Here is a 13114-nt window from a genome sequence, read left to right as displayed (position 1 = left end):
TGTAATTGTGTTTTTCTCCTAGCGGGGGATGGGGGACCTGGAAACCCCTTTGGATGTGTGGAAATGGCCTGTCACAAAGCACAGTGGGAATTCTCGGTCTTGGGAGGATTGGTAAGTTGTTACAAAGAGATTAGTTATAGGATCAGAAGGAGGAGCAAGGACCTTTTTTTAAAAATAACTGGGGGATGCAGTTTTGCACATTTTGTCTAATGCGAAGAGGAGGGGAGATCCCTCAAAACGTGTTGGTTTTTCAAACTCCTAGGGGATTCTTTAAAGTGTGGTGGATGCAAGACATCTGTCAACAAGCATTGGCATAGCCAATAGGTCTCGCCTTTGGGACCTTATGTGTTTAGCCATGCAACAGTTGCATAACTAAATACTTATAAGGTCCCAAAAGCGAGACCTATTGGCTATGGCAAGTGATCACGATCGCAAACAAACATCAAAGCGGCCGCGAAAGTGAAAGTAATTGCGTTAAAGCGCGGCGCGCGCGCCCGCACACATGCACTGTAGCTCTAGGCTGGCCTGGTAGCACTTTTTGGAGCCCTCTCAATAAGTCTCGCCAGACCAGCGCATGCGCTGGTTCAGGCGAGACCTAAAAAGAGGCTAATGCCAATTCCACTATCCTGTTCTTCACCTGCCCCATTCAGCGGTGGCAAGGCCCCTGGTTTCTGCCATCAGATACTCTGCTGACTTCGCCATCGGAAACCTTTGACTGATGGGTCGTCCAGTACGCAGCTCTTGAATGTACATTAGAAGGTTTGTCATTTTTAAGGTGGGTGATCCAATGTAAATATTGTTACAGTTTGGGGCTACCAGGGAATTCCTGGGGGTCCTGAAGGGAAAGTAACAGTAATTACTGCCACGTTTCCAGCGCTGCGGGGCCAATTTAATTTGTTTCTCAGCAACAAACTCCTGCTTTGTGATCATGGAAAAGTTTGTGACTTCACCCGTGGCTCCCCCAGATACTGGAATCATCAACATTGAAGCAATTTGATGCTGTGTGTGTCTGTACTGACATGTGATTAGAAATAAGGCGATCTAAATAAAATACAGATTATATGAACTATTAATGACTTATTGGCCAAGGTTAATGGCTCAAAATGGTTTTCAAAGATTGACTTGAACTCTGGCTCCCAGCAGCTAATACCGTCACCAGATTCACAATACATAACATTCTCAAAACACATGGGCCTAGGAAGGTGTAAGGAACTAAACTTTGGTATAAGCTGCATTCACAAAGTTATTTCTAAACTTTAAGATGTCTTGGTACAATGAACACTCATAATATACTGGTAAATAACTTAGTAGCAACAGTGGCGGCCACCGCGTACAAAAAGTGGAGCGACAGGTGGGCAGGGGGAAAACGGGGGTACTAGGGATTGTTTATAATAATAATTTTATGTTTTTAAGAACCTTAAACGTACCTGCTGCCGGCCACCTCCCAAGTCACGCCTCGGTGCTGGGACTTCCTTATTTCATTAGACACTGTGACTACGTCACGGACTCCCTGTCCATTCCCCATGCTGCATTTGACCTGAGTGGCTGGAAAGATGCTTCGCTCAGCTCAGAAAGTCTGTGGGGTTTCTCTAACCCGGCTGTTCAATACAGCCGCTTTAGAGAAACCTAAGTGCACATGTGTCTTTTGGTCAGCCTGAGACGAGCGGCCAAACACATATGAGCATTTAGGGAGTCACGTAGCACTCATCCTCCACCCTCCCATGCCTCAGCCCTGACCCTCCCTGCACATGCTGGCTGAGCTTAAAAATAAAACGATATTGAATTATCGTTTTATTTGTTTGCTGCTGGCTCTGAGCCAATGGAGGGACGCGCCACTGCCATTGCAGAGGAGCCGCCCTGAGTAGCAATGAGCTTGCCTAAAACAATATATAACCGCAGTTATTAGCCAAGCCTAAAAAAATCCTGATTCTAGGTAAAAACGTAAGTCCGTTTTAATATAGCGCAGCTACTCACCCTTATGGGGGCTGTAGTGGAAATTAAGTGCGCTATTGCCTAGAGTCACATGGTGCTGAGCTGAACTGTCACCAGAGCTGGGGATCGAACCGTGAACCCTGTGCTCCAAAGTCAGCTGCCCTGGCCACTGCACCACACCTCTGGTGTCTGTGGGCCTGCAGTCCCTTTTCATGAATTTGTACAATCTGGGGCTACTCCTGCAACTGTCACGTGGTAGTCAAAAATCAAATGTCAAATCGAAGGAATTCACATTTTTGTCAACACAGCGTCCTTTCTAGTCTTCTCAGTATCTATAAGGCAGCATGGAGTCTGTCATTTTCCACGTTGATGGAGGTAGCATGCACTAGAATGTCTTCATAGATGTTTACGTAATTTCATAAACATGATGATTGTCATAAACATTTTTGTCTACCACTTGTCAGTTGCAGGAGTTGGTTCAAATCCTTACAAATTCGAAGCTGTAAAAGGTGCTGTGAAATATCTGCTGAATCATGTAAAACGTTTTTGGTGGTACTTGAATTCCTCAACAATATTGGCTTGCAGCGGAATCACTAGGGTTGGTGTCACCCAGTGCGGTAACTCACGGTGACGTGCGGTCCGCACCCCCCGCACCCCCTTAGTGACGCCACTGCCTACGCACTCCTCCGTGCCCCGTACCTCCACATTTTCCCTGTGCCACATACCTCTGCACTCACCCGTACCTTTGCGCCCTCTGCTTCTCATACCTCCGCACCCTTCTGTGCCTGTAAATACGTACTCCCCTCTGCTCCGTACCTCCGCACTTCGCTCTGCCCCTACCGCCGCAGTCCCCTGTACCTTCGTCTCCCCTGTGCCCCTACCTTTGCACTCCCTTGTGCCTGACCTCCGCACCCCCCTGTACCCTGCCACCGCACTCCATACCTCCACATTTTCCTTGTGTCCCATACCCCGCACTTCCCCTATGTCCCTACCTTCGCACTCCTCGGTGGCATGTACCTACAAATTTCTCCTGTGCCCCCTACCTCTGCACTCCCCAGTCGTTGTACCTGCTCTGGGGTACATTTTGACCCTGCGGGACCCCCTACAGTGAGCCCCCACGAGACCCTCTACAGTGAGCCCCCTCTCCTCTGCTCTGACCATGCCCACTCCTGCCACCTCTGGAGTGGGAAGGGGGGCTTGAGAGTTTGCACCCTCCTGCTCTTGGCTTCTGATGGGGGTGCGTGCATGCGAGGGGTCCGCTGCACGGGGGAGTCAGGGGGTGCGTGTGAGGGTCAGCTGCACAGGGGTCTTACCTGCAGGACACGGTGATCTCGATCTTGGTGGCCGGCACGCTGGTGGTCACCGGGTCGAAGTCCCCTATGGATGCCATTCTGTCCCTGACTGGGCTCCGGGCGCAGGGCTCCCACGTGCAGGCTGGTCCGCGGGCAGGGCGGGGGTCCCATTAATTTGCATTTTGGTGTCACGGTGTCACCCTATGTGATGGTGTCACCCGGTGCGGTCCGCACCCCCCTAGTGACGCCACTGTTGGCTTGATCATGTAATAAACGTTCTATTAAGATATTTTAATTTCTCAGCATAAAAACTAGTTTTAATATTGCCAGATTTATTCTATACTTAACATTTTGCACAAGAAGTTCAAATCCCATCTCCAACTTCTGCCATCGAAAAATTCAAATACCTTGGACTCTCTACATATTCGGAACATCCTGATAAATTCAAATCGTGCCACCAAAAAATTGTTTATGTGATCCCATCCCAGTTGCATATACCACAGAAAACTGAAAACATGTGCAGTACATTTCTTTTTCTTAATATGATTTTTTATAAGGGTTTTTAAGCGCTTGGGTCATTGTCACTCGAGCATTTCTTCTTGGGATCTGAAAGTATATTTGAATATTTTGGCACATAAGTTAATTTATGCTGTGGAGACTAATACTGCCTTCATTATGTAGGTTGATATATACAGTGCTAAATGGAACACATGGAATAAATATGTTTCAGTTGTAAAACATATTTAATATGACATATTTTTCCAATAAAAGAAGGGAAATCTCGATATGTTATCTTAAAGATAAAAAATGAACACGCTGTTTGGACTACTGCAATATAAAGTCAACCATCAAAGCTGTGTCAGCTGCATATAGGTTTAAGTCTGAGATGTCCAACGTATATAATGAGTCTAAATAGAGCTAATTTACATATCAAGTGGTTATCCTGACATTGACTCGACCCTACCGAACCTAGGGGCATATTTACAAGGGCTTTATCTCTGCTTTTTTGGCTTTTAAAGACAAAAAAGCGAAGATAAAACTATCGCCCTATTAACAAGAGGGTGCTAACATGCATTAGCGCATGTTAGCACCCTTTTACCCAACGCCTCCCTTTGCATCTCTAATGAGATGCAAAGTGGGCGTCACTGGGCAGGACAACCTTGTAAATATCGCTGATGTTCACATCGCAATATTTACAAGGCTGCCCCAGCATTTTAGCACACGCTAGTTTTTGGAGAAAACTGTTGTTTTCTCCAAAAACTAACGTCTGCTAAAATACAGACTTACCTATCCCTAACATTGGGGTGGATTATGCTGATGCGACCCTGTGGGTCGTATCAGCAAGGTTATCGCCGTTTTGCAGGGAGCATCGCTGAAAAACCAGCGATGTTCCCTGCAAAACGGCGCTAACCTCGCTATCTCTGGAATTTTTATCGCCCTGGAGAAACGCGTTGTTAATAACGCGCTACCAGGGCGATAAATTCCAGAGATAGCCTGCGATAACAAAATTATCGCTAAGATCGGCCAGCGATAATTATCGCTGGCCATTGATAATATGCCCCCTGGACTCACCTTAATTAGATTATACCATTCAGGCAGCAACCGATGAAAGACTTTGAGCCACAGCAGGACTGGGAATCGAAACCGGCACTGGCAAACAGCTTGGCTGGCCCCCGTGAGAAAGCAGGGGGGTGCTAATCGGAAGCACCACTCCTGTCTCACCGCTGCACTTTTGTTACAGTGGGTCAATATTGCAGCTATGCTGCAAAATTGGCTCCTGATAACTAAAACAGCATCCCAGGGGTCGAAAACTGCCCCCCACCCTGCTGGCCCACTGGGGAAACGCCTGGTGCATGCTACAGCCAGTCCCGCCCTGCTTCGAGCTGCATAATGTTGACTGGATGTTTCCAACTAAGAGCAAGAATAACCTGCTTTATCTGCAGTGGTACAATGGCAGGGTCGGACTGGCCACCAGGCAGTGCCTGATGGGTTTTTCTGACAGGTCAGTGTGTGGGCCTTTTCACTGTTGATTTCCCTGGTATTGAAAAATACGATGTCTACAGCAAGCACAAATCCCACAGACTTCCATACCTTACAAAAACCCATGCAGCTTGCCTTTACAAGTTCAAAACTGCAGAAATTTGCAAACTTGGGCTACTTTTTTTGCTCTCTAATTCATTAATGGAGGCCACTTTTATTTTGTTGCCTGGGCCTATTTTCAGACCCAGTCTGACCCTGATTATGCATGTATGAGAATCCCCCCAGTCTCTCTGAAATACAACAATCAGGTAACCCAAATTGTAGCAGAAAACTCAAATCAGCTATGTCCTTGAGGGCAAACCACCCTGCTACTCTTTTATGACATAGTTTGGCACGGTTCTTAATACAGAGGGGCTCAATCCCAGGGTACACAATTGCAAACGGAATCCACTGATTTTTAATATGGTAGAGAGATGATAAACATCTGCATAGGCAAGCCCAGATGAGTAGCCAAGCCCTTCCATGTTGCTGGCCCCTGGCTCTGTTTTAATCTGCTGAGGCCTATCAAAGTTTCCAAATCATGAATCAGTAGGTAAAGGTTCATTGCTAAGATCTCTTGTTGTGCCTGCTGTAGTTTGGTAATTTTTTGTTCCTCCTAGGGAGGAATAAATCAAAAAAAATCACCATTGCTCGAGTTCTGTGGCTTGTATAGAAATTAGGAATCGATTTAAGCAAGATTGTGCTCTGGGTTTCACTAATCTGCTAATATGTCTTTCATTGCTCGTGTTGTGCATCTTAGTGGCTCTTGTACCTAACAGGTGTGCAAGTTCTAGCATCCATCTTTCATCCTCTATGCCGAAATATGTTTTGCTTACCCATTCATAATGCATTCCTTTAATTAATGTATCAGGCGCATAAATAAAGAACGACGGGAGATTTAGAGCTCTGCTTGAACTCTACTTTTACGCTTGTTGGGGGGGTGGGGGGGATTCACAAACACATTCCCTTCCTACATAGAGAAAGCTGCACGAGTCTCCGAGTGTTAAGTTGGGAAAGTCATATGACATTTTTCAATTTAAGATTTCCCTTTACCTAAAAGTACACAGGGTACAGTTACCCCCTGTTGATCTATTTCCATTCACATCCTGGATAAGCATTTTGCTGGAGTAAAGCTTTAACCATACCCGGGGTGGAAAAAGGTAGGACAGGCATTTGTGAATGCCCAGAAACTCAAACGTATATGGGAATTCAGAAACTTTCGAAGCAAAGCATGCCTTGTTCCTCCCACTCTCCACCCCTTTGTGCATGGTGGACTTTGCCACGATAATTCTATGCACTGGTGGCAGAGAATGACATAGTAAAAGTAGTAATGCCATTCACACCTGGTAGGTATTCTTTTATGAATAGCTCTGAAGCATAAATGGAGCCGTGTGCAGCTGTAAACAAAACCTGACATCCATAATCGGCTGTGTGAATCAGGCACATTATTCCTACATGGTTTGTCCACTCAATTCTACTTTCAATGTGTGAAAAACTAATTGTGGAACACATTGAAAAGGTACACACCTTGTATTATGATACAGTTGATATTGCAGTTGTCATATTGTATGGGATTGTCAACACAGCACCGAAGACCTACAGGCATTGTGGTAAATCATGTTAAAGATGGTGGAGACCTGCTAATATCCAGATCAGGACACAACTCATGGCTACTCTTGCTTTACAGGTGAAGCTATTGCCAAGCGCCTAAAGCCATTTGGAGTGAAGAAGTTTCTGTATACTGATATTGGCCCCAGACCTGAAGTAGCTGCTAGGATCTCAGCCGAGTTTGGTGAGAACAGTCACTTTCTGTGTGAAAATAGCTGAAAAAACAGCACATTTCAGTCAATATGTCTAAGCTTCTTTAATGGCATGGTGATGTCATAGTTCGGTATGTCACTCAACTCACACTCTGTCCAAGGTACACTTTATGTTACATCACACTATGATATTCCTTCCATCCTTCAATCCTACTGTTATGATTAATTCACCTCTCTAGGACACCCTTTGTACTTTATTCTGGATTGGTTTAGCAGTCCGCTGTCACACCTTCCTGTAAACTGGTAACAAACTGAGACCTTACTGCTGAGATCTGCGTGTGATCTGCCTATTTCAATCCCAGTTAATTCGACCAAGGTTGGTAGGCGAGTACCAATTTTGATTGAGTAATAATGTTTGCACGTACAATTGTTGCATGTAAAGCGCTTTGGATAAAAGCCCTTCATAACTGACAGATTATCTTATCCCAGTTGTATGGATCATTTTAGCACTTAACACAAGGCCCAAGCAGGAGAGACAATGTTGTGCAGATGAACCCCTTCCACGTATTGGCACAACAGAGATCAACAGTGCACTGGCAAAAGTTCTTGCTGTAGCCAAACTGATCATTCCCAGGGGCGGCTCCTCACTATGGCGGAAGAGCGTCGCTCCACTGCTGCTACCCAGCAGAGGCAACAGTGACAAATTAAATGATTATAAAATAATTTTATTATCATTTTCTTTTCCGCTGTTGCCTCTGCTGGGTAGCCGAGTCGCGGGGCCGGGCTATCCTCCTGAGCTTCAGGAGGAGAAGTTGTGGGCACGACTAATTGCCCATAATGGTTTGGCTGGCTGTTGTAGGCCGGCCAAACCATCATGCGCACTTAGCATTTCTCCAGCCGGCTGTATTGTACAGCCGAGTGGAGAAAAGCCACAGCCTCCTAGGCACTGTCTGAGCGGCAGACCAGGCCGCTCAGACCAATCCCAGCGCTACTCTCATGCTGGAAATATTACTCCCAGCATGAGAGAAGGGCTGGGATTGGCATCTGGAAGCCTGCGCAGTGTGCCCCAGTCAAGCATCGGGAAAGGAGGAAGACAGAGCCAACGTAGCATCAGGTTAGTCGTAATTAATTTGCTTCTTTTTAATATATATTTGTTTTTATGTATAGCAACACGTGTGTGATTGGTATCTGGTTAAAATGGCAGAAATACATTTCCACTCTATGACTTCCAATGCTGTAAAGTATTAAAAGGAGATGAGGGAATGCTTGCAAAAGTCTCAGCCACTGGCAATCACTCAGGTCACATTTCAGTTAATTGTTCGTTTTCCCACTGCACCATTTCAGGTGTGGAGCAACCCAATGCAAATCAGTCCTGCTCGTACACTATCATGAACAATTCAGCATGAAGTTTCATGCCATGTTACCTCTAGACTTGAACACAAGCAACACCACACTGGTTTCATTGTTGGTGAGTCTCATCAGTGAGGTGCAACCTGGAGCCTTGTCAAGGACTGGAAGCTAAGATGTCCTTTTGAGTCTCCTTCTTGGATATTCGAGGAAAGGTCACCCCTCCTAGAAGCCATGGTGCCACCCTGCACAGAACAGAACTCATGCAAGGTGTCACGTTTTCCTGATGAGTGTTGACAATAGGAGAAAAAACCCACAAAGGTGAAAAACTCACCTTGGCAATCCTGTAGCTCTTGATTAACGATGAAGATCATTGCTGAAAATATCAGCAAGGCACCAAACTCCTCCTGACATCAGGAAGGGAAAAAGAAGCCAGCAAGAGTTCCGGGTGTAGAATCCAGATGAAGAATCAAACTGTTAGAAGCTCAAATCTGTGACAAAATTATTAGCAAAGGAGCGAAGAAGGCAACAAAGCATTAGGCAACACGTGTTGCAACACATTTTCCTCTTGTGATTGCCTTCCTTACATATGATTCAAACATGAACTGACACCACAGGAAAAAACACTTCATGTTAGATTGGAACTCACAAATAACAGCCTATGGATAGATTGTAATTGCATTCTTATAGCAGTTACTACCACTGATGAGGTGTTGATCTTTACGCCGGGCAGCATGCTGCTCCGTAACCAAGGTTAGTGGTTAGTCAAATGTTACTGGTTATAGTAAGTTATTGGAATTAGTCTTGTGCGCTGAAACAAATTATTCCATGTATTTACTTCAGTTTCGCTGCCACAGATTACATTAATAAAAGTTAGCTGAGATTATTGGGGGTGGTGGAGGGGGTGAGTTCATGTAGATGGTTGGAGGGGATAGTAGATGAGCTTGAGTATGTTAGGCATTGCTTCCTTGCATGGATATGACTTTCTAAGAAGAAGAGATTGTGACCTTCAGTATGAGTTGTGGGCAGTTTGGGGACATACACTCATAAAGATTAAGGCAAACAGACTTGTGACTTTGAGATGGTTGTGCTCAGAGAGAGGATGCATGCAGCGGATGGGAAGGAAGGCGAGGGCCAGTTAAAGAAAAAAAACAGAATTTTAAAGTAAAGGTCAGTTTTTCATGCCTGAATTAGAGCTAAAGGTTTTGCTTTTTTGAGATAGCAAGCAGTTTGAAGATGCAAGACTGTAGAAAGAAACAGCATGATGTGTATGGGAAGATAGTAGTATATTAGGTACTTTCGATAGGGACTAGCATCAGGCAAACAGCCTATCTGTTGTTAGACTATCACTGGACCACTGCTCCAGCAAGGTCAGGTGATGAGCTCAGGGTTTGGAAGCCTAAAGTAATGGCTGGATGCATACACTGAGAAATATCAAGAACTTTAGGCTGTGCTCGAAGGAAGCAGTAACCCCATGATCATAGCAGTGCAAGAAGATATCTGGGTAAATAATGCTAACATTGAGAAGGAGATTCTGCAAATGCTGAGGTTGATGTCAAGCCTGGCTCACAGTATTAATTATAAAAAAGAAAGTGGGATCACTTTGGAAGTCCATGATTGTAGCATGACACAAGATGGAAGGTGAGAACAGCTTCCCAGACAGTGGAAGTGCATTGCCTTAATTTCTGTGGCTGTCGAGTAGGGATCCAGACACCAAGGTGAAAAGGATCATGACTGGGCTCCCTTTAGAAATTAAACTAAGGCTTTGTTAGCTAGGGCAGGTGATTACAATTCCTTAAGCACTTCTCCTGGGAGAATGATAGGAGACGAGTTGGGACTGCAGAGTATGTCTGTGCAAGGTGAAGGGAGCCCTTCAGGTGAGGTCCAACCTTTTGTCTTTCTTGATCACAGGCAAATGCAGAGACACCACACATCATTGTGTGTGCTCTAAGCAGGAGACTGCCCTGCTGTGAGGGGCATCGCTACACAAAGGCTGCTTGGAGAACAACGAAGAAAAGGCATCTACATTCTGCTACCAACAACTACAATGTTTCGTGAGGTGTTCAGTCTCCTTGAAGTCTCATTATGCCTTTCTGTGACAATATCTGAAAGGCTAATTTCAAGGAGCCATGTGAAGGCCTGTCTCATTTAATTTCCAACTTAACTTAAGTAATATGTGAAAATAAAGCTGCCCCTAGAATACAGCAAACAAACAACATATACATTGCTTTTCCATAGGTTTGCCAACCACTATTGAAATATAGCCAATGCAAAAATGAATATTTAATTGCAAATGGAAAAATAAACTCAAAATGTCAAATGAAAGGTGTCGGTAATATAATGTGAAAGTTTTCTTCCTTAGGCTTCGTAGAATATAAACTGTATACGGTATCAAATAAATGTTTGCTCCATTAGCAGCATTGTTGTGCACAATGTATAGGCCAAAACTGTAAAAACATGCACTTATTTACAGTGTTTTGTAGGATTCAGAGAGTCTACAGATCACAGATTTGTGCTACTCTAAAACACAGCGGCTTCATCACATGAAGTATTTAACTGTGAGTGGCACACAGCCAGATGTGAGCTTTAGCTGAAAGGTAAATACGCCAGAGTTTAAGCTGAAAAGTAACCACACCAGAGTGGTGTTCGCCTTACCTTTTTTTGTTTTTCAATTTTGATAGCGTGAACTCCACCCAAAGGTATTGAGCACTTTACTTGAGCACCAGTTACATTACACATGGAAACATCTATTTTTGTGGGCACGGGGAGATTAAGGGCCTGATTTAGATAACGGCAGACAGGTTACTCCATCACAACTGTGACCAATATCTCATTGCCGGAATCTAAATTCTATAGGATATTATTTCAGCAGACAGGATATCCAGGTGTGACGGAGTAACCCGACAGCCGATTTCTAAATCAGGCCCTATGTGATTTGCCCAGGATCACAGGATGTTTAGCTTTGTTCCCCATCTCCAAAGTCAGCAGCTCTGGCCGTTATGTCACATCCTCTCCCACCTTGTGTGGACCTCATGAAGGTCAGAATAATGAGCTTCTCCCTCACTTTGTAAGTCTGCCCTGGACACTCACTTCTCTCACACGATGCAAAGGAGACCTCAGGCTGCCTGCTCGGTGTCTGGTTTCTCTGAAACATAGAGGTTTAATATCTGCTACCTGCTAATAGTGGCCAAGTAGATGCTGTGTGCAGCTCTTTGTACCAACTCTTTGGACCCAGATGCATGTGACAAAGAGCACTACCGTTTACTCTTTTGGGGTGCAGGATTATCCATAGTTAGCTTTGTATCATGCGAGAAATAAAGAACGCTCACCGAAAGTGTACATGGACACTACGCTCTGTCGAATGTGCAGACTCTAGGCAGATCTAACCCTTAGTAACTTTACTTTTTTCCAGTGCCCTAAACTATCTTGTTTAACTTCTGATCCTCTGAAAATGAGACAACCTTAAACCTCTAGACACGTACTCTGTGAGCACTGTGATGCGGCCTGGTTCCATGTTATAGCGTGGAGCCTTGTGCTTGCAGGGTTCTGGCCTCGACAGTTGGCCGGACTCTCGCATGGATGGGGTTCAATAATAAAGCCTCTGCTGTGGACTTACCTTTCCATCGTCCTTGACTTCATTTCACTGGTGACGACCATGTAAGAAGAAACCCCAGCAGAAGTTTCTGTGTGGACTCTGGGGATTTGAAGAGTGATGACGAAATGGTGGATGAGTTTGATGTGAGGGTGTGTGAAATCACTTTAGGTGCAGTTAAAGAGGACGAATGGAAGGAGGAATTGAAGAAAGATCCTGAATTGTTGAGAGTGATGGAATTGTTGTTACAGGATAAAGGAGACAAGCTTGAGAAACCTTGGTCGTTAGTGTGTGATGAGTTAGGACTTTAATACAATGATTTAGATAATAGTCGTGCACGACTATTATCTAAATCATTGTATTAAAGTCCTGCCTCATAGTTGTAGCACGCAGATTAACAAAATGCAATATGATGAAATTACGAAACTTACGGAGACAAAAGCAGATACCTTCGCATACTCCAACGAGGAGTCCGCAAAAATATATTCACTCATTCAAGAAGAAACCTTCACATATACAACAACTACATCCAAAGATCAACAAATGAAACAACTGTTGTACCTGTCACGTAAAATCATTAACCAACGACTTCACGCAAGTACCATGATCAGATATCATAAAGCGTCTAGAATCCCAAGGGGACTGAGAATACTGCTAAAACCATCACTATGCAAAAATTCGAAAAAATTTACAGATAAATGGTATGCAATCCTGAATGAATGCTCCCTGGACCTTATCCTGTTGATAGTTGAAGAATTGTCTCAAATACTGGAGGAGCTTGAGAATGATTTAACCACAGTAAAAGAAGAATTAGGTAAAATGATGACAACTGAGGAACTCAACAAAATACTAGAGGACACCAAAACACAACTGGCAAAACACACGGAGGAGGTCAATGAAAGAAAACTGCGCAAATACCGTCGCGATACCATCGACTATAAGTTAAATGAAGTATATAATTGGGCAGAGGTATATGCCAGAAAAAGACAAAACCGCCCATATACACAACAAACTGATACTTCTTCCTCTGATACAGATGGCACATCAGATGCGTCTGGAAAAAGACCTACTAGAGCAGCACCTGCAGCTACTGCAATCACTTCAGCTCAGCCTTTTTTAGGAGAAGGCCCCAGCGAAGGGGACGACCGAGGAGGTCAAGACGAAAATTTAGA

General features: G+C 44.5%; 1 protein-coding gene across 1 annotated transcript in view; it reads left to right on the top strand.

Moving 5' to 3' along the window:
- LOC146861929 (glyoxylate reductase/hydroxypyruvate reductase-like) overlaps window positions 1-13114 on the top strand; it is a 199316-nt gene that overhangs the window by 144283 nt on the left and 41919 nt on the right. Inside the window, exons 5-6 of the mRNA XM_085641097.1 lie at window positions 23-111; window positions 6931-7035. Of these exons, the coding sequence (XP_085497223.1) occupies window positions 23-111; window positions 6931-7035 (194 nt within the window). The remainder of the gene's footprint in view (window positions 1-22; window positions 112-6930; window positions 7036-13114) is intronic.

Source organism: Triturus cristatus, chromosome 2_2 (genome assembly GCF_964204655.1).
Source record: "Triturus cristatus chromosome 2_2, aTriCri1.1, whole genome shotgun sequence".
Taxonomy (NCBI): domain Eukaryota; kingdom Metazoa; phylum Chordata; class Amphibia; order Caudata; family Salamandridae; genus Triturus; species Triturus cristatus.
This window is presented reverse-complemented; position numbering and strand designations above follow the sequence as displayed.